Source organism: Pollachius pollachius (assembly GCF_949987615.1).
Source record: "Pollachius pollachius genome assembly, chromosome: 9".
NCBI lineage: Eukaryota > Metazoa > Chordata > Actinopteri > Gadiformes > Gadidae > Pollachius > Pollachius pollachius.
The window spans coordinates 3,033,876-3,057,875 of record NC_136942.1 but is presented as its reverse complement, the minus strand read 5'-3'; the positions used below and the strand labels follow the sequence as shown (position 1 = coordinate 3,057,875).

Genomic DNA, 24,000 nt, shown 5'->3' with positions numbered 1-24,000 from the left:
TGTCTTTGTCTTTGTTGTGCTTACGTGCATTTGCGCGCATGTGTGTGTATGTGCGTGTGCTTGTATGCGTGAGCTTGTGTGTGTGTGTGTGCATGCATGTGTGCGTGCGTGCGTGCGTGCGTGCGTGCGTGCGTGTGTGTGTGTGTGTGTTTGTGTGTGTGGTGTGTACATGAAAGTGTGTCCAGGGAAGTACGAGGTTTGAAAAGAACTACAGCTGCGGCCACAGGAAAAGGTGTGGAGGACGGCAGTTTAAAATATCCTGGAAAAGTTGGCTGGGGTGACGCTGGTTGAGTGTGAGGAGACTGGGGAGAAGGAAGGTGGCGGGGGGGGGGGCGCAGCACTGGAAAGGAAAACAATGAACTTCCAAACGAGTCAATCCTTTTGAAAGTGTGATCCCTCAACCTGAACTGTTGTACTTTCTGCCGGGGGAAGAATGGCAGCCTCTTGGGGAGAGGGCGTCTCATCAGAGATAAACACAGTTTTACAGCCTGGTGTCACTATAAGAGACCGCTTGTTTTGATGAGGAAAAGGGGCTCCCATTCTGCTGTTTAGATGAAACAGAATGATAGAACAATAAAATGGCTGAACGCCACACCGTATAACGAGAGAGAGAGAGAGAGAGACAGAGAGAGAGAGAGAGCCAGAGAGAGAGAGAGCGAGAGAGCGAGAGAGCGAGAGAGAGAGAGAGAGAGAGAGAGAGAGAGTGAACATGAGTGTTAGTCTGAGTGAGTGATTGAGTGAGTGAGTGAGTAAGAGAGAGAGAGAGAGAGAGAGAGAGAGAGAGAGTGAACATGAGTGTTAGTCTGAGTGAGTGAGTGAGTGAGTGAGTGAGTGAGTGAGTGAGTGAGTGAGTGAGTGAGTGAGTGAGTGAGTGAGTGAGTGAGTGAGAGAGAGAGAGAGAGACATATACCTGTGGTGCCTCGATGAGACAGGGTGCTCTGTAGACCAGCCGCCTCAGTCACCACGGTGACGTTGTAGAAGGTTCCAGGTCGCAGGTCGGTGAACACACTGGAGTTTGTGGCGTTGCCCACGGTGAGGTTCCCCAACACGGCCCCATCCTGTCCCAGCACCACCCGCAACAGCTCTGTCCTCCCTGGGCCGGACTGCCAGGACACACTGAGGCTTTCAGGGTCAGAGGAGGCCGACACCTGGAGGTCGCTGACCGTGGCCGGAGCTGGGAGGTCGAAAGAAGAGCGTTCTAGGCCTTGAACTTCTTTGGCAGAGACTGTTCGTTGCAGTTACATCGAATCACGGTGTAGTAGTTGGTTATCGAATAATAGGCCCTTTTCCCAAACACATCATGGTAGGTTAAACACTGATGTTATGAATGACATAACATCAGTGTTATGAATGTTATGCCATTCATAACACTGATTATTGGTCTGCTCTTCATGTGTACCAGGGGACAGGCGGTAGACTGAAACTAGTGTTCCTATCGCCTCTGCCTCAGCCGGATCACCGGCCCCATTGTACGTTGTTTTCATCAATCAAGGTACACCACATTGTATTGTATTCCTTATACATTGTCTGTTCTAAAAGCTGACCAGTATTCTCTTTAACAATCTGCCTTATCAACATAAGATAACTTAATAATGTTAGATAACACATATCAACATCAACCACCACATAAAAAAAAATCAAATGAGAAAGTGTCCTCTTAAAAGGAATGTACTAACTACTACCATAAGTATCATAATTGTGGGTGTATTCACATAACATGATGTTAAGGCCCTCACATATATGATAGGATAGATAATTAAAATACGAAAAAAATATGAAGGAATGTAACTCTCCACTACCAGATGTACCTCAAACTCTTCAGAGACCCACGTTAGCCTGCGGAATGGCGTTATAAGGGAGGATAATGGCTGACATATCTTTTCTGGTAATTACAATTATATGTGTCAGTCTATTTGTCTCCTGTTTATGCTTATTGTAAATTAAATATTTCATATAAATACCAAAAATACAGTATACCTAATACATGAAACATATAAAAATGTATACAACTTTAAATTGAAAACAAAAACATTGACAAATTCGCAAATATATATAGACTGCGCTCCCTTTGAGTGTAAACATCCTACGGTGTAACTCTTCTCGAGTGGTCCATCATGTCGAGTTCGGGTGAGCCCTATAGAGTCCCACACTGAGGCAGCTGTACTGGAGACAATGGAGGTGGTAGCGCTGCGTGCTATTGTCTGCGCCTTCGTGAAACACCCTGTGGCTGTTTCATCCTGTGTCTAACGCAAGGCTGCAAACGGAGTGCCCACAAGTGCCTCCTTACCCTCAAAAGGGTATTAATAGACAGACCCTCGATATATACAGACAGCCTCGTTCACTTTCAGAGAGATTTCAGTGTTGTGAATATCATTCGGTGCGTGGGAACCGGGGGGTTATCTTCATGTGAAATGTCAAAGTGTGCTTGATAGGAGCGCCACCGGAACAGGCGATCAACACCGTGGATCTGTCTCGCCTGATATTTTAAGTGAGATTAATTTATCCAGTTCATTCTTTTTCAAGGACTCTCAAGGAGTTTTTTTTTTTTACTTTTTTTAGACCAACAAGAACCAGCTATCTTTGGATAAACAACAACCTCGCCATCACTTATCTTTTTTTTCTTATTGTTTTTATTCTGGCTGAGAGGGACTGTTGTGTCGTTTAGGTATTAATAACCAAAGAAATTTCCCCAAAACACAAAAGTTTGTGTTTTACTTCTTTCAAGTGTTGTTTCTTTTGCTGTTTTGTGTCTATTGCTTCTGTCATCAAATTTAATCACATCTAACATTATCTTTCTTTGCGTGATCTCATTCAATTCGAGTAATCTCAAACATCCCTGAAGTAAAAAAAAAATAAAAAGCCAAAATATTAATAACGATAAAAGTAATCTATTGCCATTGTAGGAGCCGTATTACTTTATTCAGTTGTGTTCATGTTTTGTGCTAAATGCTACGAGGGGCCTGTATTGGGTGTGGCTGAGGTTACGTGCGGTCAGCCCAAGTAGGTTATTTAACCCAAGAAAACGGAGAAACGGGTGTTGTTCATTGGGAAGCAATCCGTTTTTCGACTGTGCCCTTTTTTGTGATAGTGATCAGCAATTCGGTTAGTTATTTTTGTCACTGAGGTGTAATATGGGTTAACGTTATTGCCGGTGAACGGATTTATAAAGGAAAATAAACCTGCCGTATTATTGTCAAACTTAACGTTTGTTATTTACTGAGCGCACTGAGCGCACGTCTAAACAATCCACCGTTAACATCCCACGGCGGCTTCGAAAAGGGCTTGGCCACTACAGCCATTATTTACTCTGCTCATCGGACTGTGACTCCCATCATGCTGCAAGTCATCCCGGCAGGTGTCAGTCAGGAGAGGATCCGTCTCACCTGTGGCGGTGTCCGTCCAGACAGCCGGGCTGCTCTTATTGCCTGACGTAGCCACCACCCCCAGGGTGTAGCGGGTCCCGGGCGTCAGGCCGCTGAAGACCGACTGCGGGGCGGCGGTGCCCGTGACCCGGGTGCTGCGCCCGGCCTCCGCCCCGGCCCGGTCCTCCAGCAGGACGTCGTACCAGTCCACGTGGCCCACGGACGGCCTCCAGGAGACCCGCAGGCCGGAGGTGCCGCCGTGCCCCAGGGCCGAGCTCCGGTACCGGGCCTGGTCCGGCTGGATCTCAACCTCGGAGGGAGCCAGCGGGTCTGAGATGGGGAGAGAGAGAGGGAGAGAGAGAGAGAGAGAGAGAGAGAGAGAGAGAGAGAGAGAGAGAGAGAGAGAGAGAGAGAGAGAGAAAGATGATTTTACAATTGTGCTGCTCCGCATCAAAAGTTAAGAGCTACGAAATAAAAGTAATCAGGATTTGTCTAAATATGAGTGGACCTTACTTTCGGCTGAAAATGTGAGATTCTACTGGAGAAGAAATTGAGTCACATTTTTTGGCGAAGGGTTTTCAACTACAGCCCTCTGCAGTGGATTTAGAGGGAACCCTTCATGAGGAGTGGATTGATCCAGTCCTAAGTCCCATTTAAGACGAATGTGACAGCTGAAGTGCAGGTTCACCCTCCAAGAACACCCCTGAATCTTGGACAGCTATTCGGTCTGTGCCCTCGGGTCAGGCGATTATGTAAAGCTACATTAAACAATTTTTTTGTTCTCGACGTTACACAATGCATGCTCAGCCCCCTCCTGAACATCCTGTCTTTGTGGTCCTGCTGAAAGCTTCCAACGATGGCAGAAGATGTCGGAGGCCGATAAGATTGTTTCGGACTGCTTCAAGAATGTGGCCTTTTTCTTTTTTGTACATCTCAAGCCAGTGGGAAACAACATTGAAAAAAACAGAGACCTGAGTCCAACCGAGGAGAGAAGTGCAACTAGAGTTGGAACACCACCTACCATCCCACAGCTCTGTCCCAAACTCTGACCCCCTCTTCATAATGCCTTCCTCCCTAAGGAGCCTTTGTTGTTCCCCTGCTGGCTGGCGCCCAGCAGGGCCACGTACGATGCCTTCACGCCCGTCGAATACAGGAGCCATTGGAGGACAATCAGGCGATAGGGATCAGCTCCCTTATGAAACAGGTTGCTGCTGTATTGTTCTCCGGGGCTCTCAGCTGTTCTCGACATTTAACTGACGACAATGTACCTTTTCTTAAAGGGCAGAATGTCTTAATAAATAATCGTTACTTATTTCGACCACCGAAATGTCACTTGTTATTTTCGGCACTGGAGTCAACAAAAATTCAAAATCGAAGGATGGTGAAAGAAAAAAAAGTGAATGGCACTTTTAAACTAAATCGAGCTACACTCATAAAAGCTGTGGTTATTGACTGTAAGCTCAGTGTTCAGAAGTGTTAAAAAACACCACATTCTCTTGTCAAACTCTGTTTTCAATATTTGCAACATTGAACAAGATATAATGCTTCCACCCCTCAGCGAATAGGACAAATCCGATCTATAAAGCTGATGTACTCTGGTAGGATCTGGTCCTCCTAGGCAGGCTAATGGATCCTAAGGCCTCCGGTATCCGCCCAGAAACAATGCAAGGAGGGAAGCGGGGCGGCCAGGAGGGAGGGATAGCGAGGGGGGTCTTATGGGGCCGAGGGAGACGGGGGTGTAGTGGAGGTTAAGATGTACCTGGAAACAAACACTTTAGATTAGGTGTACGTGCCATTGTTAGGCGGCACTCTGTAGGCGACCCCGAGGACCAGTGGGATTGCACGTCGCACAAGAACTTAGGGATAAGCTCGGGTTGAAAAGATGTGGTGTTCTGTTTTCTGCCAAGTTTTTCTTTGGCAGAACATTGGGGTCACAGCCTTGTATGCCGACATAGGATGTAGTGGGAGAGCTGTCTTGATACGAATTAGTGGGGGGAGCAATCAGCTAATGTTTGACGCCAGGTGTTGATAGGTTGACCCCGATGTTCCGAAGTAACTTTCCATATATATATATATTTTTTTTACATGGGAGAAAGTTCAAGGGACTGCACAAACGTGACTGGCCACAGGATCACAACTTTAACAAATACACACACCTGAGTGTTCTACATTAACACATTGACAGGGACTTTAGAATATAGGAAATATAATGCATTGGTTCGCTTTAGGCAACATTGGCAACATGGAAGATTATGCCATGCCTATATAATATGTGATGAGAGGAAATTATTATATTAAAACTAGGTACCATTTAAATAGCCTAATCAATAACAATTAATATTATCACCCCCTTTTGTTTAAGCATAGCCTTTAAATAATATAAGCATTATTATTATGCTACTCATTCATTTTAATATAAGAGTCATGTTTTTGAGTAAATATTATTGTTAGCATTATATGTTAATAGTAAAACCTCACCTTTACGCATGCAATCAATTGTTTTACGCGTAAAATCTCATCAATCACATAACGGCACATTTTTTGCACGATTAATTGCAACGCAGAATTTAAAATGTTTGTAAATAGATCTCCATTTAAACCATATAAATACTGCCTAAGCTTTCTTCTTACCTGTGCGTACTGCAACGACGGCCCTTTCTCCATCCTTTTTGGATTGCACCACTAAAGAATACAGCGTGCCTGCTTGCAGCGGATTTATCTCGCAGGTGTACGCGTTGCTGGAATCCCTGTACAGATCGCAGTCGAGTCCATCAGTGTGAGGCGTCTCATTATAAAACACGGTGAAGTTACAGCCGCTGCCAGGTGTGGTGACTTTCACCAGCACGGAGCCTGCGGTGGCGTTGATCTCCGTGATGTTCACGGAGCACCCCACCCCCTCTGTCGTCTGTATCTGGAAATAAAACATACAAATAGGCTCCGTGTGAGCTTCCTATACTAGTTATGTCTGCACAAGTGAACGTTAAAAAAAAGGGTCAAGTTTACCGAGGTGTCATGAACTCACCCTGAAATGCCCCCAGAATAAGACAACGACTAAATAACTCGCTGCACATCTGAGCATTGCGGTCGATTAATTAAATCCGTCCGTTCAATAAATACCACGGTAACACAGGTTGTCCAAAGGTCCCTTGTCATAACTATTCTTTAAACCAACGAAAGGATCATCATTGTTTCAAAGAACTGGCGGTTTTATAAAAGTTCATCACCGTCCTGTCTTGAGCAAAAAGAATAGGCTTGTCTTGACGATGGGATTTGATGTCGCCAGTTGTCCCAACACATGACCCCAAGCGATGCAGGTAAAAAAAAATACCTTAACATGAATAACCGGTGTCCTACCATCGGCAGTCGTAGGTACTTGCATACAAGTTAAATGGAAACTAATCAGACAACCATCCTTAAATCCAATGATTAAAATAGGATCATGCCGTTCCAAGCCAGTGGTTGATTTATTCCACATAGACCGCACACATTCGCTATAGTTGTCCTTCTAATCTTTCTAAACTTTCGCTAAACTGCGAAACAGAAGCAGGCCGCCTCGCTCCGGCCGAACACCACACCCTTCTTTCCTTCCTGTCGGCCTTGGACTTTCTCTTAGGACCTTTAGCATCAAACTAGCCACGTCCAATTAGGCGCACCGAGCTATTGTTATGTTAGAATAGAAGTTACTGGTCTCTCCCATGAGAGGAAACGGTCTCACTCAGCCCCAGAGCCAACATCAACGCTCTAATAATAGCAGAGCGGTACGTTGGCATTTGGGTGCTAAACCCACCCATGATGTCTGCAGACACCCACCGTGTGGGAACAACAGTGTCCACTACCTATACGTCCGTGGACTGCGGTTAGCTGCTGTCATTATTTCTAACAAGGTAAATGTAATATCTTTCAGTGACACACGTTCTTGTAGTAAACATTTCCATTGATGAAGTCATTTATATTGTATTACTTGAATATACAATACCGTTCTATCAACCGCTGTGACTATTTGGTATTTCTAAACAAACTACAATATAGTATTGTATAAAACAAAATTAATATAACAATATAAAATACACTGGGGACAACCAAACTAAAAAATGGGTTTTCACATGTTGATACAATGTGTATTGTAACTGTCAAACATTTTTTCACTGCTTAATACTTAATTCCATTGTCCTTCACTGCTATTTTGTGACTGCCCTACTCGATTGTGACACTTTGTGTTACAAGAGAGCCTGTAGAATGAAACAATTTTGATAGGCCAATCCAGTGGCGCTTGAGACGTGATTGGGCCGAATCGTAAGTGAGGCTAGACCGGTAAAAGCCACACCTTGGGTCAGACTACTACCCCACTCCTCACAGCATTAAAGATCACACCTGTGATACAGAGCGGACTGATTGTTCCAACGGAGAAGGGACCTCACTGTAGTCCCATCTGAGATTTAGTACAAGCCTCAGTGAAGCAGCCTCTCAGACCCACCAGCCAACCCACCCCTGGTGGTCCCAAGTAAGGATTTTCATCCTTACTTGTGGCACTCAGCTGAACCAGGCTTGCTTGTTACTAGAACAATGTAATTCGTCGTCTTAGTTTCAGTCTGCATGTCTCCAAACATCACAGACAAATAGGATCTGGGTCAAAGAGCTAGGATGGGCTCTAGGCACAATCCCTCCCTATCCAAGGAGGCTCCAGCCAGGGAGAGATCACCTTGTCTGGGACAGTGAAATTAATGCTTTCGTGCAAAATACTATAGAAAATACCGCAAAGTAGTGAACTTACTGGTATGGCGGTTGTCACTTCTGTTGTGGTCGTTGGCGCGACCGTTGCGTTGGTGGTCGTGGTTGTCAAGGTGATAGGTGTGGCTGTAGCTGGAGTGGCAGCCGTTGTTGAGGTTGTAGTTTGCGGGGTTGAAAAAGCGTTAATCCTCGAGGTTAGGGTTTCAGTGGCCGTGTCCGTGGTAGGTGCCGTTGTCGTTGCTTGAGGAGTGGGTGTGTCAGGTGGAGTGGATGAAGCCAGGGCTGTGGTTAACATGGAGGTGGGGGGGTCTGTTGCAGTAAGGGCCGTGTCTATCCTGGTGGAAGGTGAGTGGGTTGAGGTAAGGGGCGTGGCTATCATGGTGGAAGGTGACTGTGTTATAGTAAGAGGTGTGGCTATGATGGGGGAAGGTGACTGTGTTAGAGTAAGGGACGTGGCTATCATGGTGGAAAGTGGGTGTGTCATAGTAGGGGGCGTGGCTATCATGGTGGAAAGTGGGTGTGTCATAGTAAGGGGCGTGGCTATCATGGTGGAAAGTGGGTGTGTCATAGTAAGGGGCTTGGCTCTCATGGTGGAAGGTGACTGTGTTAGAGTAAGGGGCGTGGCTATCATGGTGGAAAGTGGGTGTGTCATCGTAAGGGGCGTGGCTATCATGGTGGAAAGTGGGTGTGACATAGTAAGGGGCGTGGCTATCATGGTGGAAAGTGGGTCTGTTGCAGTAAGGGCCGTGTCCATCCTGGTGGATGATGGGTGTGTTGAGGTAAGGGGCGTGGCTATCATGGTGGTGGGCGTGTGTATTGACAAAAGGGGTGTGACTCCCGCTTGGGGCGAGGTCATGAGGGGAGTGCTCCGTGGTTTCCGGTGGGCGAGCGTGGTCGCGTTCGCTGCGGTGGCCGTTTCAGACGTGACCTGAGGTTCAGACGGCGGTGGACCCCTGTCCGTCGTCGCTGACTTGGCAGGTAACCCGACCGTGGCGGTCGCCCCCGTGTCTGTGAGGTGATCCATGGAGGCGGGGGAAGCCGGGTTTGACGTAGCCCGGTCGTCCGTCTTTATCGATGCAGCGCTAATGTTCCCGTGGGTGGTGCTGGTGGTGTCGGTGGTGGTGGTGGTGGTGTTGGTGGTGGTGTCAGTGGTGTTGGTGGTGGTGGTGTCGGTGGTGTTGCTGCTGCTGCTGGTGCTGCCGCTGCTGTGTATCACCTGTGCTTGAGTAGCAGCCAGGTTCGACGTTGTGTTAGAAGCATCCACGGGGGACGACGTAGCGCCAACACCAGTAGCAGCGACGTCAGGCTCAGTGGTCACGGAACGGACCACCGAGGGGACAGCTGGATCTGTCTCGCCACTCGTACCGGGCTCCGAGGAAATCGTAGGGGAAGCCGGATGGGCAGATGTGGCCGTCGTTGATGCTGGCACGTCTCCACGAGCAGAGGCCAAAGGAGCCCTTTGCGCCGGTAGGGTCTTTGTCCAGCCCCCCGTCCCTGTTGCCGGGGTCTGTGGTTCTGTTGCCGGGGTCTGGGCGCCTGTCGCCGGGGTCTGTGGGCCTGTCCCCGGGGTCTGTGGGCCTGTCGCCGGGGTCTGTAGGCCTGTTGCCGGGGTCTTTGGGCCTGTCGCCGGGGTCTGTGGGCCTGTTGCCAGGGTCTGTGGGCCTGTCGCCGGGGTCTGTGGGCCTGTTGCCAGGGTCTGTGGGCCTGTCGCCGGGGTCTGTAGGCCTGTTGCCGGGGTCTTTGGGCCTGTCGCCGGGGTCAGTGGGCCTGTCCCCGGGGTCTGTGGGCCTGTCGCCGGGGTCTGTGGGTCTGTTGCCGGGGTCTTTGGGCCTGTTGCCAGGGTCTGTGGGCCTGTCGCCGGGGTCTGTAGGCCTGTTGCCGGGGTCTTTGGGCCTGTCGCCGGGGTCAGTGGGCCTGTCCCCGGGGTCTGTGGGCCTGTCGCCGGGGTCTGTGGGTCTGTTGCCGGGGTCTGGGTGCCTGTTGCCAGGGTCTGTGGGCCTGTTGCCGGGGTCTTTGGGCCTGTCGCCGGGGTCAGTGGGCCTGTCCCCGGGGTCTGTGGGCCTGTCGCCGGGGTCTGTGGGTCTGTTGCCGGGGTCTGGGTGCCTGTTGCCAGGGTCTGTGGGCCTGTTGCCGGGGTCTGTGGGCCTGTTGCCGGGGTCTTTGGGCCTGTTGCCGGGGTCTGTGGGCCTGCCGCGCTTGCCGACGATGCATCCGCTGACGCGTCGGACGTGGACGTAAACCGCCGCGACGACAGAGCGGCCAGAGTTCCGTTGTCATGCGGTGACTGGTCGGTGAAAGACGTTGAAACCCCGGGGACTGATTGGGTCATGGTGGCCCTCTTGGTACGGTCCAGGAGGACGTCGTTCACCTCGGTGGCGAGCCTGTTGGAAGAGGTGCTATAGTGGGACAGGGGTATGGAGCTGCGTTTGGAGACCCTGTTGCTGGTGGTGGTGTTTGTTGACGGTCTGTGAAGGTCCGTTACTGCTGCGGATTTGAATGTAGAGTCCGTTCTACTGCTCGCTCCGAGGGGTTTGTGTGTGGAAGAAGACGTTGAGGTGGAGACGAGGCTGGTGTCTGGGAGAACAAGCCAAATGGTACAGCGCTTTGTTAGAACAGTACGGCAATGCAGTGCAATAACAAGACAAACAAACACTGTGAAACACAAGAGTAAAAGGGAACAATGGAGAAGGCAGGACATGCCTTCAACTTTTGGCCCCTTAGATTTCTTGAAACTAAAGAAAATTACCAGTATTATTATTAATTCAATTTAAATATATTTGACATTCATAATCCATTATATATATATATATAATTAATTCAATTTCAATATATTTGACATTCATAATCCATTATATATATATATATAATGGATTATGAATGTCAAATATATTAAAATGTAATTAATAATAATACTGGTATCGGACTTGTACTGCAGCTACAATATCAGAAACAGATAGACATCTGTGTTTTCAGATGTATATGAAACTCTAAGGACATTAAGTGAATCAAGTGAAGTACTTTTAATCAATTAATCAACCATTATTAACATGAGTGAATACAGTAATAGGCATTATCGTATTGCATTATCATAGGGGTTCGATTTTATATCAAGCTAAGTTTAAAGTTAATCTGGTTAGTGTATAGTGTAGACATTATTTAATAGGGTAAGGGTTATAGGTTTACCTTAGTTAACATGAACAAAATTAATACACATGAACAGGGTGCGATTTGTGAAAAAACCAGAGGGGGGGATAATTTTGAGAAACATTTTAAAATGTTTCAAAATGAAGACGGACCCTGTGTATTTTGGTTGTTAATTATTACGATGTAATGGTGAAAATACTTTGGGTGGGGGGGATAATTTTTATCCCCACCGAGGATAAAAATAATTCAGCAGAGGGTAGGACGTGTAAACCAGAGGGGGGGATAATCCCCACCATCCCCACCGGCAAATCGCACCCTGCACATGAACACCATTAGTATTCAATAATGAATAAATTATCGTTGGTTAACGGTTAATTAACTGTTGGCTATATTAATTCACTGTGGTCAATTAATGTACCCTTAATGCCACGTGGTACAAACGATACTACGACTGATGTATAAATGATCGGGACATCACGTAGACACAAAAGCAATGCGTGAGCCATCTTTTTTCCGTGTGTGACGTTTTTCCTGATGTATTTCCCGCTGCTAACAAAACATCAACACATTCGTTTTCTTGAAATTCTTATAATCCCATAAAAAACATTCTTTGTAGGTATATTAATAAATGTATTAATAATAAAATACATTTTATTATTTTGCAATTATTTTAATGCAAGCACACCTATTATATGTTTTGGTATATTTTATTATAGGCCAACAATAAAATACGTACTGATTAGGCCAGCCAGAAGCCCCTTGACAATGCATTATATTAGGCCTACTTGAAATACTACTACTACTACTATTATAATACTTAAAATACTACTACTAATACTGCTACTGCATAATACTTGTAGAAGTATTTGCGATGTCAAATTAGTATGAATAGACTAGATGTATAAAACACGAATGTCCCATTTTGTGAAGCTTTTGAATTGACGCACCACCATCACAGACAGTAAAGTTCCATTGGACCCATAGGTCCATCTGAACAGCTCCCAGTTTTTCTTCCTATAGGCTAAACTCACCTTTTTCTGGGCACAAAGACGTCATCACGTTTTCCCCTCCTAAATCCGCGTTATACTTGGTCCAATTAGAATACCGGGGGTCATCCGAAATGATGGCGTGCTGGCCTAGTTTCTTCAAGAACATCGGCGCCTCGTCTAATCCGAAGGTTCCTCTGGAGCCGTTGCACCTCCAGGCCGGCGCGAGCTCGCACTGGCTGAGCCCGACCCGGCGCGCGTGCGGCGGCAGGTTCCCGTCCGGATTGGCCCAGAGGCACCGGGATGACTTCATGTGCAGCAGCCGCATGTCGCTGGTCCACTCCCATTGCTGAGCGGGGTTCTTGGGGTCGCATTTCCCGAGTATAACCGTCGATTTGTCCATGGACAGACACAGCTTCTTGGGGTTTTGCACGATAAGGAATGCCGCTGTAAAGAGACAATGGCCCGTCACCCATAAACGAAAGGTTAAAGGGTTTTATCCAAATTTTCATAGTTCTTAAATGTATATTTGTTTTATATTTGGCCCACTATTGACTATTTATTTCTTTATTTCTACTTTTATCCAAAGTTACTTAGGCCGATAGTCTATGGTTGTTTTTACATTTCAGACGAATATAGGCTACATCAAATCTAAAAAAACGTTAATTAATGTAGGCCTACTTTGTATTTTTCATGTCCACATTGTGTCGGTTATAAGTCACGTGATCAATGACAGTAGCATCAAAGAATATTGTAGTCCATTGTGAAATGTTTGCATAAAATGTTTAAGGGTTCACAAATTAGGACTCTCACCAATGTCACCCAATATGTATAACCCATATGGTTACAGAAGTGTGTTTTCATTCAAAATGGTCTTTGAAGTAAATTAAGTCCATAATTTCTATGAATATAAGTCACAAACCGGCTACAACTCCCTCTCCCACAATGTTCAACAATCGATTGACTATTATCCAAATCGTATCTGCATCAATGTCAACATTAGACATTTGTGCCAGTTTAGATAATTCAAAATCATAACTTGTTTGGTTAAAAAATATCAGGACATAGTTTGAGATATAGATACAGTTTTACTGATACTGCTGGTCAGTAAAACTGGTTTCGTACAGAACAGTAGAGTTTTCCAAATAGCCTAACAACATACATGTTTACAATCATTAACCAGGCTTTCCTCAAAACTGGAGAGGGAAAAAAAACGTCTTCATGACCCATCTTTGTGTACACAGATAAGGATGAACTTCTGGTTTCCGTCGTTGCACTGGCTTCAGGCTACCATCCCTTTCACTGGACCCACTCTATCCCAACTAAAACACAAAGGACGCCATGGAATCACACACACGGTGACATACAACGCTATATACTTACAGGTGGAGGTAAAACATAGCAGTATGGATACAAACACCAAAAGTACGCTTTCCATGTTCATGGAGTGGGGTGCGGTGGTGTGTCAGCCAGGTTCAGACGAGCGGAGTAGAGGCATGCAAGGGAAGTGGTGGTGTTTCTGGGGAGGAAAATAGTCAGCGCGCTGCGCTTCCTTCTATTCAATTGTTGTCAGAGGTTTCAGCAGAGCATGCTCTACAACGTGGAAATGCTGCTCCCGTCTTCGGAAATACCAAAGCACCGTCACACACACACACACACACACACACGTTTGAGGTGGTGTGTGTGACGTTGAAAATTGTATGCCACTGTAACATACCAGTTCCAATACACATATATATATATTTGATGTTGCATTTATTAGCTCAAACGACAGGATGAATGATGTCCACACAAGAGGAAATGATCTCATGGTTTGGTTTTATTTTCAGTTTGTACATAGGTTCACAGAGTAGCCTTACGTGTGTAATGTAATGTGTACGTGACTAAGCAGAAACTATAAGCGATAGGCTGTCGGTCATTTTTATGGATTCGAGAGACAGTTGACCTTATGAAACTAGCACCATTTTATATCTTTGTTTGACTTGGTACATTCATGTCATGTTAACTGACAATACAAATGTCCATGTACTTTTCAGTTACCTTCCCAACCCCAAATTCTTTCTTATTGCTGTGTCATTCACTGCACAGAATCCTCCCAGCGGCTTTCTTCTGTTCAGCTGGAACGTCGATCAACAGTGGGTGAACTCTCCCTGAAAGGGATGAAAAATATATTAGATACTGTTAGGTTCCATAGGCAACTTTATAATAGACATTTGTAAGAGCATGATTGTGTTATTGTAGTCTGCTGTCTCTGTTGGCGAGTGAAATTAAGGCTTTTACATTGTTACATGAACATGAACAGTTTGCTCTCTGTATTTCTTTATTTAATACCGTTTCTTATTACATATGGACTGAGCCAGCAATGCAGTAAAAAATCATTTAGCAAAAATTCCCTCAGCAGGCAACACAATCAGAAACATTACAAGTACCATTGTGCAAATACAAATATACAGATACATAAGTAGAAAAACCTAGGGTTACAACCAGGCAGGTTAGAAGCTCTGGTTCGACAGCCATTATCTGAGATGGATCTTAAAAGTTTTTGATTATTATTGTTTAAGACTTAACCCCCCCCCCCCCCCCCCCCACACACACCCACACACACACACACACACACTTTCCTTCTCTTCAGGGGGCTTGATGCTGTTGTGAGGTGAGGTAAATCACCTAAAGTCCCTCCCACTGCCCAACCCACGGTGCAGAAACCCTGCGACCTCCCCCAGCTCGCCCACCCCCCTCCGTGGACCAGAACAGGATGTCAGCGGAAGAAGGCTGGTCGGTATAATCAAGCAGGACTTCTCCTCCACCCAGTCACATCCTCTCTGGCCCCTCCAACCCACCCCCCCCCCCAACCCAGGCAGGGACTTGTTGAGCACGTAGCGTCTACAACCTTATTAAAACAGAGACCTGCGCTTGTTCTAGCGACCTCCCAGTTCTGTTTAAAATGAGCCCTTGAGTGTGGCCATAGCGGCTTTTGCACGTTTACACACGTTTTTCTTTCACGGGCCAATTGACTGTCTTAATTAAGCTCAGACTTTGTGTCATTGAACGAATAAAATTACAAGTGGAATGCTGCATTCTGAATAAGGTTTCAGTTGATCCGTCTCTAATGGGAGGATGCATATCAGCCACCTTTACAGAACACTTCACTACTCAATGTTATTTAGTGGATGAATACACCGCAACAGCCATATGATACACCATGAAGAACTTCTGGTCGGCCTTCACATTCTCACTAACCCACTCCATTCCCAACACCCATACATTATTTCTGTCACACACTCCCCTTGATCGATACTCTGTGCTATACAAGCTACTAATTATTTTTAGGGGGAGCACAACTGTAAAGACAAAGGGCTTTACCATGTGTTCAATTATCAGGCATCCTGATTAATGCATTTTTTGATGGCATCATTTTTTTTTGCTGACTGACTCTCTTCTCCTCTCCTTCGTTTCGCTTCACTCTTATTTGACATTCAATTTGTGTCCTGTTCTGTCCTTCAGTCCACAACCGTCCTCCACTTCCATGCCCTGTCCTGTCTGGTCGCATCATGTCCTGTTTCGCAAGTCCTATCCTGTTACTCTATGCAAGTAATCAACCTGGTTTTGTAAATATCTGCAACGCTATCACTCCCGTCTGACTCTTCTATTTATCATCATTCTCATTATTCTCACATGTAACAAATGAACAAAAAAAATACACCTACCTTCTGAGTGACACCTTCTGTTTGCAGCCCTGTGTGTGTTGTCGTGTGTCTGTGTCTGTGTCTGAGTGACGTAAAGATAAAGTGAGAAAAAGGCTACATCTTCTGAGAGGTCTGGTGTCTTCCTGGTGCACCAGGAGGTCCCTGGGTGAAGGTAGGGCGATGGCCGTCAGACTGAGGCCCCTGTTCCACAGGGACCCATAAATAGAGAACAGGGAGGTGGGTCGGTACCGGCCAAGTGGATCCAGGGAAGTCCACCACAATGCCTTCCTTTCCAGTAGGGGACCCAACCACCACCCACATCCAGCCGATATGCATACACTTATACACAAACGCACACACTCACACACATACATTCAAACATACACACATACATTCACACACACACTTACATAAACATACACACGCATACATAGCCAATCTTAAAAACCATGATTAGACAAAATAGTACAAACATAAGAGAACAGGAAAAAGGTTTATAACGTTTTGTCGTACATTTGCACATAGTTACACTTATATATACACTTAGAAACACACACATTGCAGGAATATATTCAAGCTTAATTTTTTCCCAATTATTCTATATTTTTTTAAAAATCATTTTCCATATAGAGATTATTATATTGCTGAAATGTCAGAATTAGGAGTTTGGATATCATATCGTAACCGGCTAGAGCCAGGGCATTCTGTTAGTGAAGCTTATTGAATGTTAAAATCTGCCAAGCTTAATCTTTAATATAGTAAGTGGAACTCATCATCCCATATGGAAATATACTGCAGTTCGAGATTCCTGCTTAAATGGCTGCCTAACTTCATGATAGTACGTAACTCATGGACTTAATTATAGGCTGTTTGGACTGGAAACTTAAATGTTTGTCTTTCGCCTTTGAAACGTATCACGTCGTTTTTAGAGGGATGTGGAAATCTGTGCTTTTGTGTTGTCCAATCAACCTAAAGTCCATAGCTCCTATCCCACGAAATGTCCAGGTTTAAGTACCTGCAGCCCGGGTCAGACTGATGAGTCTGAGGCGACTGGGTCTGTCGGACAAACTGCTTCTACTTCTCTTGTGCTTCTCACCTCTCTCCAGAGGGCAGTGTGCCTTCCAACTCGGGTGGTTGTGGCTACACATATATAACCTCCACCTGCTTTAAATGACTCCCCATCCCGAACACAACCCAATTTGGACATGGAGAAAAACAAAACAGAAAGAACATCCTTATTCAGAGGACCTTTGCATAGGATTTGATGTTCATGAAATCGCTTTAAATTGCCAAGAACCGGTTGTAATTTAAATTTAAAGTTTGTCCTTCTCTGACTCTCTCCGTTGCGTAGGACAGCAAAAATTGTGTTTCAGAACTTTTCTATTTGTACAATCTACGTGCCTCCACTCATAGCCAGGATGCTTTGTGAATAATTGGTTGAGTTATCAATGTTGAGTAATCCAAATTTAAAAATAACAAATTCTGTTAATCCCTTCAGACCTCTGCCTCCTTAGAGCATCCCCTAAAGTAAACTTTTCCACGGACAAGGCTGCCCTTCATGTGATTTACCTGCAGAGAATCCACACAAGAGTTTAAAGCAACAATGCTTCCCCAGGCCTATTTCCGCCACACCATGAGCATGCACAACTGGAACAGCGTGGGGCCATCACAGAGCAATGAATCTAAGGTAGGGAGACTTTAGCCGCTGCAGAGCGAAGCAGTGTGTTCCAGAGCTAAGAGGTGCATTGCGTGCCGAGCGCAGCCCTATGTGTTTAACCTTTGTTCAAAGTGTACTGTTGCTGATTGGCAAGAAGGAAGTCTCACCCTTCACAGGAAGTGATGAGGACTCTGCCCTGTCTGCAACGGTAGACTGCCGAGGACATACTCACACCATTGCCCACACACACACAAACACACACACACACACACATCGGCACGCACACACACACACACATCGGCACGCACACACACACACACACACACATCGGCACACACACACAAACACACACACACACACATCGGCACGCACACACACACACACACACACACACACACATTGGCACGCACACACACACACACACATCGGCACACACACACACACACACAGGATTTCACCCAATAATACATAAGTCCACATGTTGAAACATTAGACAAATGCAAGGTGAACTTGTGAATTGTCAGTTATAATTTAATTGACCCGTAAAAGGTCAAACTAATGTTTTTAGAAATGAATTAACAAATCACACATCAAGAGCTATGCGCCTCTCCTTTAGTACTAAGCGTATAATAGATGTAGCTATGCCATTAGGCTAAGGCTGTAGGGACGCACAAACAAAGAAACATAAACACACGCAGACACAGAAACACACACACACACACACACACACACACACACACACACACACATGCCTCTTTTTCACTTTCACCACCCTCCGCCCCACCTCTCAATCCATCTCTCTCGATCCCGGTCATTCCTACATGTCTGTCATCTCCATCCAGCCAACAATGCAACACTGGAATACTGGGCCCTTAGGAAAAACCTGCCGCTTTGTGGCAGTTAAACGCTTCCTCAGCCAATCAGTGAGCAGCAGGCTTGGTCTCACACCTATGCAGCATGACCTCTTTGGAGGGAGATTTCAGAACTCATTTCAAATTGACCCATTTGTGTCTTAGTCTTGCATCTTTCTATTAATGGTGTTACGTTCCCGCTAAAATCACGATGCCACATCAATGGGAACACTGACAAACACCAAACAGCAATACTTCACTTTGCTTCTAGTTTAAATGATTTAATCTCTCCAGCTCTCCGGCTGTCCGCCAGCTGTCTCCAACCTCACTGAGCGCCAGGGTCAAACTGGGACCGAAAAATAGCCCACTTCTTGAATAAAGCTTCAATCATGCGTATGACTTATGCTCAAAACAAGCCCAAAGGTTTAGAATTAGTGTTCGAAAACCACTAACAGATACCCCAGAAAGCTACATGGCTGAGACCTAAAGATAACTTGTTTCAATTTTTTTAGGTCTGAATATGTAAGGGTTACCCTAACCCTATGATTAATGCACACAACATCACCAGCCATGCTAGTGTCTCTGCCCCAGCAGCAAGGGGAGTAGTTCAACCGTTTGGAGCAGTCCAAACATTTGTGTTTATTCAAAGTAATGTGCCTCAACGGCATTGTGGAAGCAATCTGGGAGGAGTATAAACTGGGAGGGGAACTGGCCCACTGGTTCGTTCACAACATCATTTCCTTGTTACGAGACGGACGGTTTGGTGTTACAGCAGGACGAAGCTGGCTGGAGACTTTGCTTGAAACCATCCGTTTTCCCCAGCGCTGCAGCATGTGCCCTGCTGGCTTCATGTTTGCGACAACCCTCAGAAAAATGTTTCCAGTCTTTTAAGCCCGAATTCATGAATCTAGCCTCATTAGCTGCTTCAGGGAAATGACAAGACTTACAAAAAACAGCATCTCTTGAGATGCCATATTCAAGCCACGGGAATTTTGAGTACCACCTGTCAGAAAAACTCCTATCTTTCCCCGATATGTGTGCGGCTGGGAATGTGCGGAGTTTGGGCTGGCTTGCAGGCTCATCTATTGACGACAGGTCTAGCGGAGGTTGTCACACGTCTTCTTGGGGAACTGCGTTTATAGGCTGCTTAACCCTGTCTCCTCCTATAACCCATAAAACGCTATCATATAAGTTACCTCGCTCTGCCAACTGCACTGCCAATATTATTGTTTCTCTCCAGAAAATGTGCATACAGGAAACTAACGTTAACGTTAGCCTAGTCTACTTGCCTTTCAGGTGTGAGGGGCAGGCTACGGGAGGACTTGATAGGGAGAGTGTATGGAGCCAGTATCCTGTCATGATTCAAACCTGAAAAAAAAAGTTTCAAAGGCTTGTAAGTCTGGGTTTGAAAACTCAACACCTTGTAAAAAAGGTTTTGCAACAACTGAAAAAAGAGATTATGGCCTGAAAAAAAATGAAAACATCTGCAAACATGATTTTGTGTTCTATTTTATCTTCTTCATAATTTTCACCAACACATTTTCAAAGTTTGTTTTTTTTCACAAACACATTTTCAAAGTAATTTGAAAAAATGATTCAAATTATTAAAAAATGTCACCAGCGCATTTGCAGAGTTTCAAATCTGACACTGTTCTAACAGTGTATTTCATTGTTTCCCGGTTTTGAAACCTTGTAAATGGGATTCTGCAAACAGGTGTTCATACATTGAGAAATAAGTTTTGAAAGGTTGAATATTTATTTTTAAAAACTTGTAAAGGTGTAAATTTACGCCATAAATTTGATGCTAGTGGCACCTACGGTATACAAAATTAGTAGTGTTTATCACTGCATTTTCAATTACAATATACTGTTTATAGCTCCTTGGTTCTCAAACTGTGGCCCGGCCCCACTAGTGGGGAACAGAGACCTAACAGGTGGGGCGCGGCAGGAATAAGGAAATGTTTTGCCTGTCTTATTATGCCTTTCTTATTTGACAATGAACAGAATAGCCAAATACAAAGAAAGAAATCATTAATAGGCCTACATGTAGCATACTGATACAATACAATACAAAACAATTAGACTAGATTCAGGGGATTTGGAGCAAAATACAAAAGGGAATCATAGTGTGAAAATTATGCTTTCGAACATTGTAAGGTTGGGGCACAGCTGGGGCTTGACAATTTCCAACCCACCAAGGTGGGGAATGACAATAAGTTCGAGGACCACTGATATAGCTGGCATGTGCATGTGGCCAGACTTCCAGAATTTAAAATAACTACATCAAAAAAGCAAATTTTTCTCAATTATGGCCACCTTTGGGAATGTAGGTAACGTAAATAAAGAGACATCAGTAATAACACAAGACTGTTTAATAACCAGTTGAAAACTCCCTGTCACCTTTAACCTAAAGTAAGAGTTGTATATTTTTCAACTGCTCTTTCTGTTGGCTTATTGAAAGTTGTTTCACTTTCTTTTTTAAAGGGCCTTCATGGTTGACAAAGACTACGCAGAAATTAATGCTTTATCAAGTTTCTTTCCTGAGCCATCCTGCTCTGCTGGTACCATGTCTTGCAGGTAGGCAATTTACAACATTGAACCGTACAATCTGTTTACTTTAACCTTTCCTCATTAAATGGATTGTTTTTTTAAGTGCTCTGAGCTGCCATTGAGTAGGGAAAATGCGCTGTACAAATAATAGTGGTTTGAGTTTAAGTTTGTAGTGTAGAGTAAATAAATGATTCTGAAAATTCACCCATTATTTACTCACCCTCATGCTGATAGAACGTGTGGTGACATTTTGGAGTCCTCAAAACACTGATGGAGTTCTAGGGGGTGGAGGGTTAGCAAAAAATATCATATAATGGCTGCCTATGGTGCTCAATATTCAAACATCCAAAAAACACAAAATGAAGCGTTATGGCCTTAGCCTAAATATGCCTGATCTCCTCAAATCTCAGAAGCTGAACAGGCTAGGGTGTGGTTAGTTCTCGGATGGGTACAACAAAAGCACATGCATCTTTTAGGCTAACCAGCACTCAACATGGTGGGCATTTGGCCAGGACTCCCTTGCAAAAGATATTCTGAATCTCAACGGGACTATCCTGGTTAAATAAAGGAAATTCTTTTTAGGCAAGGATAAAAACTGTACATGAGGAAAGGTCCAATGACACTTTGATCACTACGGATGAGCGGTTTGGAGATATTTGGTGGTTTCATTGTGTTTTTTGGGCGCTCCGATATTGAGCACCATAAGCCCCCATTATATTGCATTTATTTCAACTAACCTTCCTTTCCCTAGAGCTCGCATTTCTTTCAACTAACCTTCCTTTCCCTAGAGCTCGCATTTCTTTCAACTAACCTTCCTTTCCCTAGAGCCCCAACACTGTTTTGAGGACTCCACAATGTCACCGAAAGTTCCATCAGCATGAGAATGAGTAGATAATGGGTGAATCTTCAGTTTTGGTTGAACTATCCCTTTAACTCATCAACCTCCATTTCCCTCACTCTTCCTAAACAGGCAGTACAACGATGATTGTCAAAAATGGTGTGCATGGCCCCATAAATATCAAGAAAAGAAAGAAATCTTTCTTTTACAAACTGAAGGCTTGTAAAACTTAAGTGTACAGTTTTTTTAGAAACTGGGGGGAAAATGGGAGCAAGAATATATCTGTGCTTATCCTTTAAAATCAATCCTCTCCAGTTTCAGCTGTCCATCACTATCATCTGAAATTGTTATTTACACACCGTTTTCATTCATCACAACTAAGGCAGTGACCCTATTTAATAAACATGTCATCTGGACCTAAGCATCAATTCAGAATGTCACAAATTCTGAACTAGTTCAAGTTCTTTAGTTACAAATATGTTAAGGTCAGTTCAAAGTTCACAGAAAAATAAACTTGTTCAATGGACTAGCTCATTTAAACTAGTTCATGCACAACACTGCATACTATGTATTGTATATGAATTAATTTAGAATGTTTGACAAAACATTTCTATGTTGAACATTGTGTTTCATATTCTTTCAAGGAGGATGAATATAAGGAAACGTCAGTTAAGTTCTATGGGGCATATAAGGAATACCCAGCCAGTCAGTATTTTAAGAAAAACTGTGAGGATATAGGACACATGCGGTCTAACATCGGACGTTGCTTCCACCACATGGATTCGGAAACAAACAATGCGATTGAACGGTATGAGTTATGTTTGTAATTGGGTCAAACAACACATGAGTCGGTCATTATATTCACTGCATATGTACATTATATGCATATACATTGCGTGCATGTATACATTGTGTGCACAAACGTGGGTAAACCAAAAATGGAAACTTAAAAAAGTTTGAGATGTTATTTCAGTCAATCATTCCTCCCCTTTGTTGGAAAGCCTTTTGACTTGCTAGTTTTCCCCACGTACCTTGTAAATTGCTGACTACTTACCATTGTACCCACAAGCTATCCAGTCGATGTGCAGACTTTATTGTAAAGCATTGCCAATAAACATGATAATAACCAACAGTTATTGTTTTTCAGATTTTTCCACAGGCTCAAATATCAGTTTCTTGGTGGCTCCAGGAACAGACGCCTCGATGACCTCATAGAAGTACTCATGGAAAAAGCGGAGGACTAGTCTCAGTCATCAAATCCTTGCAAGTTGCTCAACGCATCAAGAACACAAATAACTTGTTACACAATGGTTCTGAAAATACAGATGCTCCATGGTCAACCACAGTGAGCCCTCCTATCCAAAATACAGAAGTTGTCAGAAATAGTGCACAGTAAAAGCATAGTGAGCTCAAATACGGAGAATGTCAACAAATGAACTAATATTCTGCACATTGTCAGACATTGGACATATATTCCTGACCCTATTCAAGAAATGATATCCACACTACACACCCATGTTGTACAGGCCGAAAAAGACAAGGTGAAATTCAAGACCAATATCTAAACTTGTTGACAATACACGTAAAATCAGGCCATTATTTCCTAATCGTAAACGCAAGGCAATTGGTAACAATTTGCCTTCCACATCTGCGACTGAAGTTAAAAGCACAGGGACAGATGGAACAAATGAGAAAGCTGTGGATTACCCACTCAAAAAGAAGAAAAGAGGGATCCAACTTTGGCCACTTCTTCGCTGTTTTCTTGGTTTGCGCTCGCATTGAGCTCCCCCATCAGCTTTGGAGGAGATATTTTCGTAAAAACTCGTTGACGACCCTTCCCCATCCACTTCTTCTGCTTCTTATTCTTCTTCTTCTTTTGTTTAATGGCGGGGCATAGTTTTCACTATATACCGCCACCTACTGGACTACTACACAGGAGTGTGTAACAAGCAGTGTTGGGAACGTTACTTTAAAAAAATAATTATATTTACTCACTACTTGTTCCAAAAAGTAACTGAGTTAGTAAGTGAATTACTCTATAATAAAAGTAACTAGTTACCAGGGAAAGTAACTATTTGCGTTACTGTAAAAAAAAGAAAGATGCTATATGTCAAAGAATTTTTCAGTTTTCACTTGGCCTTAATGTGTTAAATGGTTGAACTGCCCATTCAAGGCCCTGATTTGCTTCCAACTGAATT

At 44.3% G+C, this 24,000-nt stretch overlaps 1 protein-coding gene across 1 annotated transcript in view; it reads right to left on the bottom strand.

Moving 5' to 3' along the window:
- Positions 1-13,683, bottom strand: part of LOC307080137 (receptor-type tyrosine-protein phosphatase beta-like) — a 35,448-nt gene extending 21,765 nt beyond the window's left edge. The window contains exons 1-6 of the mRNA XM_079742769.1: positions 13,604-13,683; positions 12,266-12,667; positions 8,134-10,664; positions 5,994-6,273; positions 3,384-3,692; positions 911-1,174 (exon numbers count right to left, since the gene is read on the bottom strand). Coding sequence (XP_079598895.1) covers positions 911-1,174; positions 3,384-3,692; positions 5,994-6,273; positions 8,134-10,664; positions 12,266-12,667; positions 13,604-13,664 — 3,847 coding nt within the window. The 5' untranslated portion in view covers positions 13,665-13,683. The remainder of the gene's footprint in view (positions 1-910; positions 1,175-3,383; positions 3,693-5,993; positions 6,274-8,133; positions 10,665-12,265; positions 12,668-13,603) is intronic.
- Between the last annotated feature and the right edge of the window lie 10,317 nt (positions 13,684-24,000).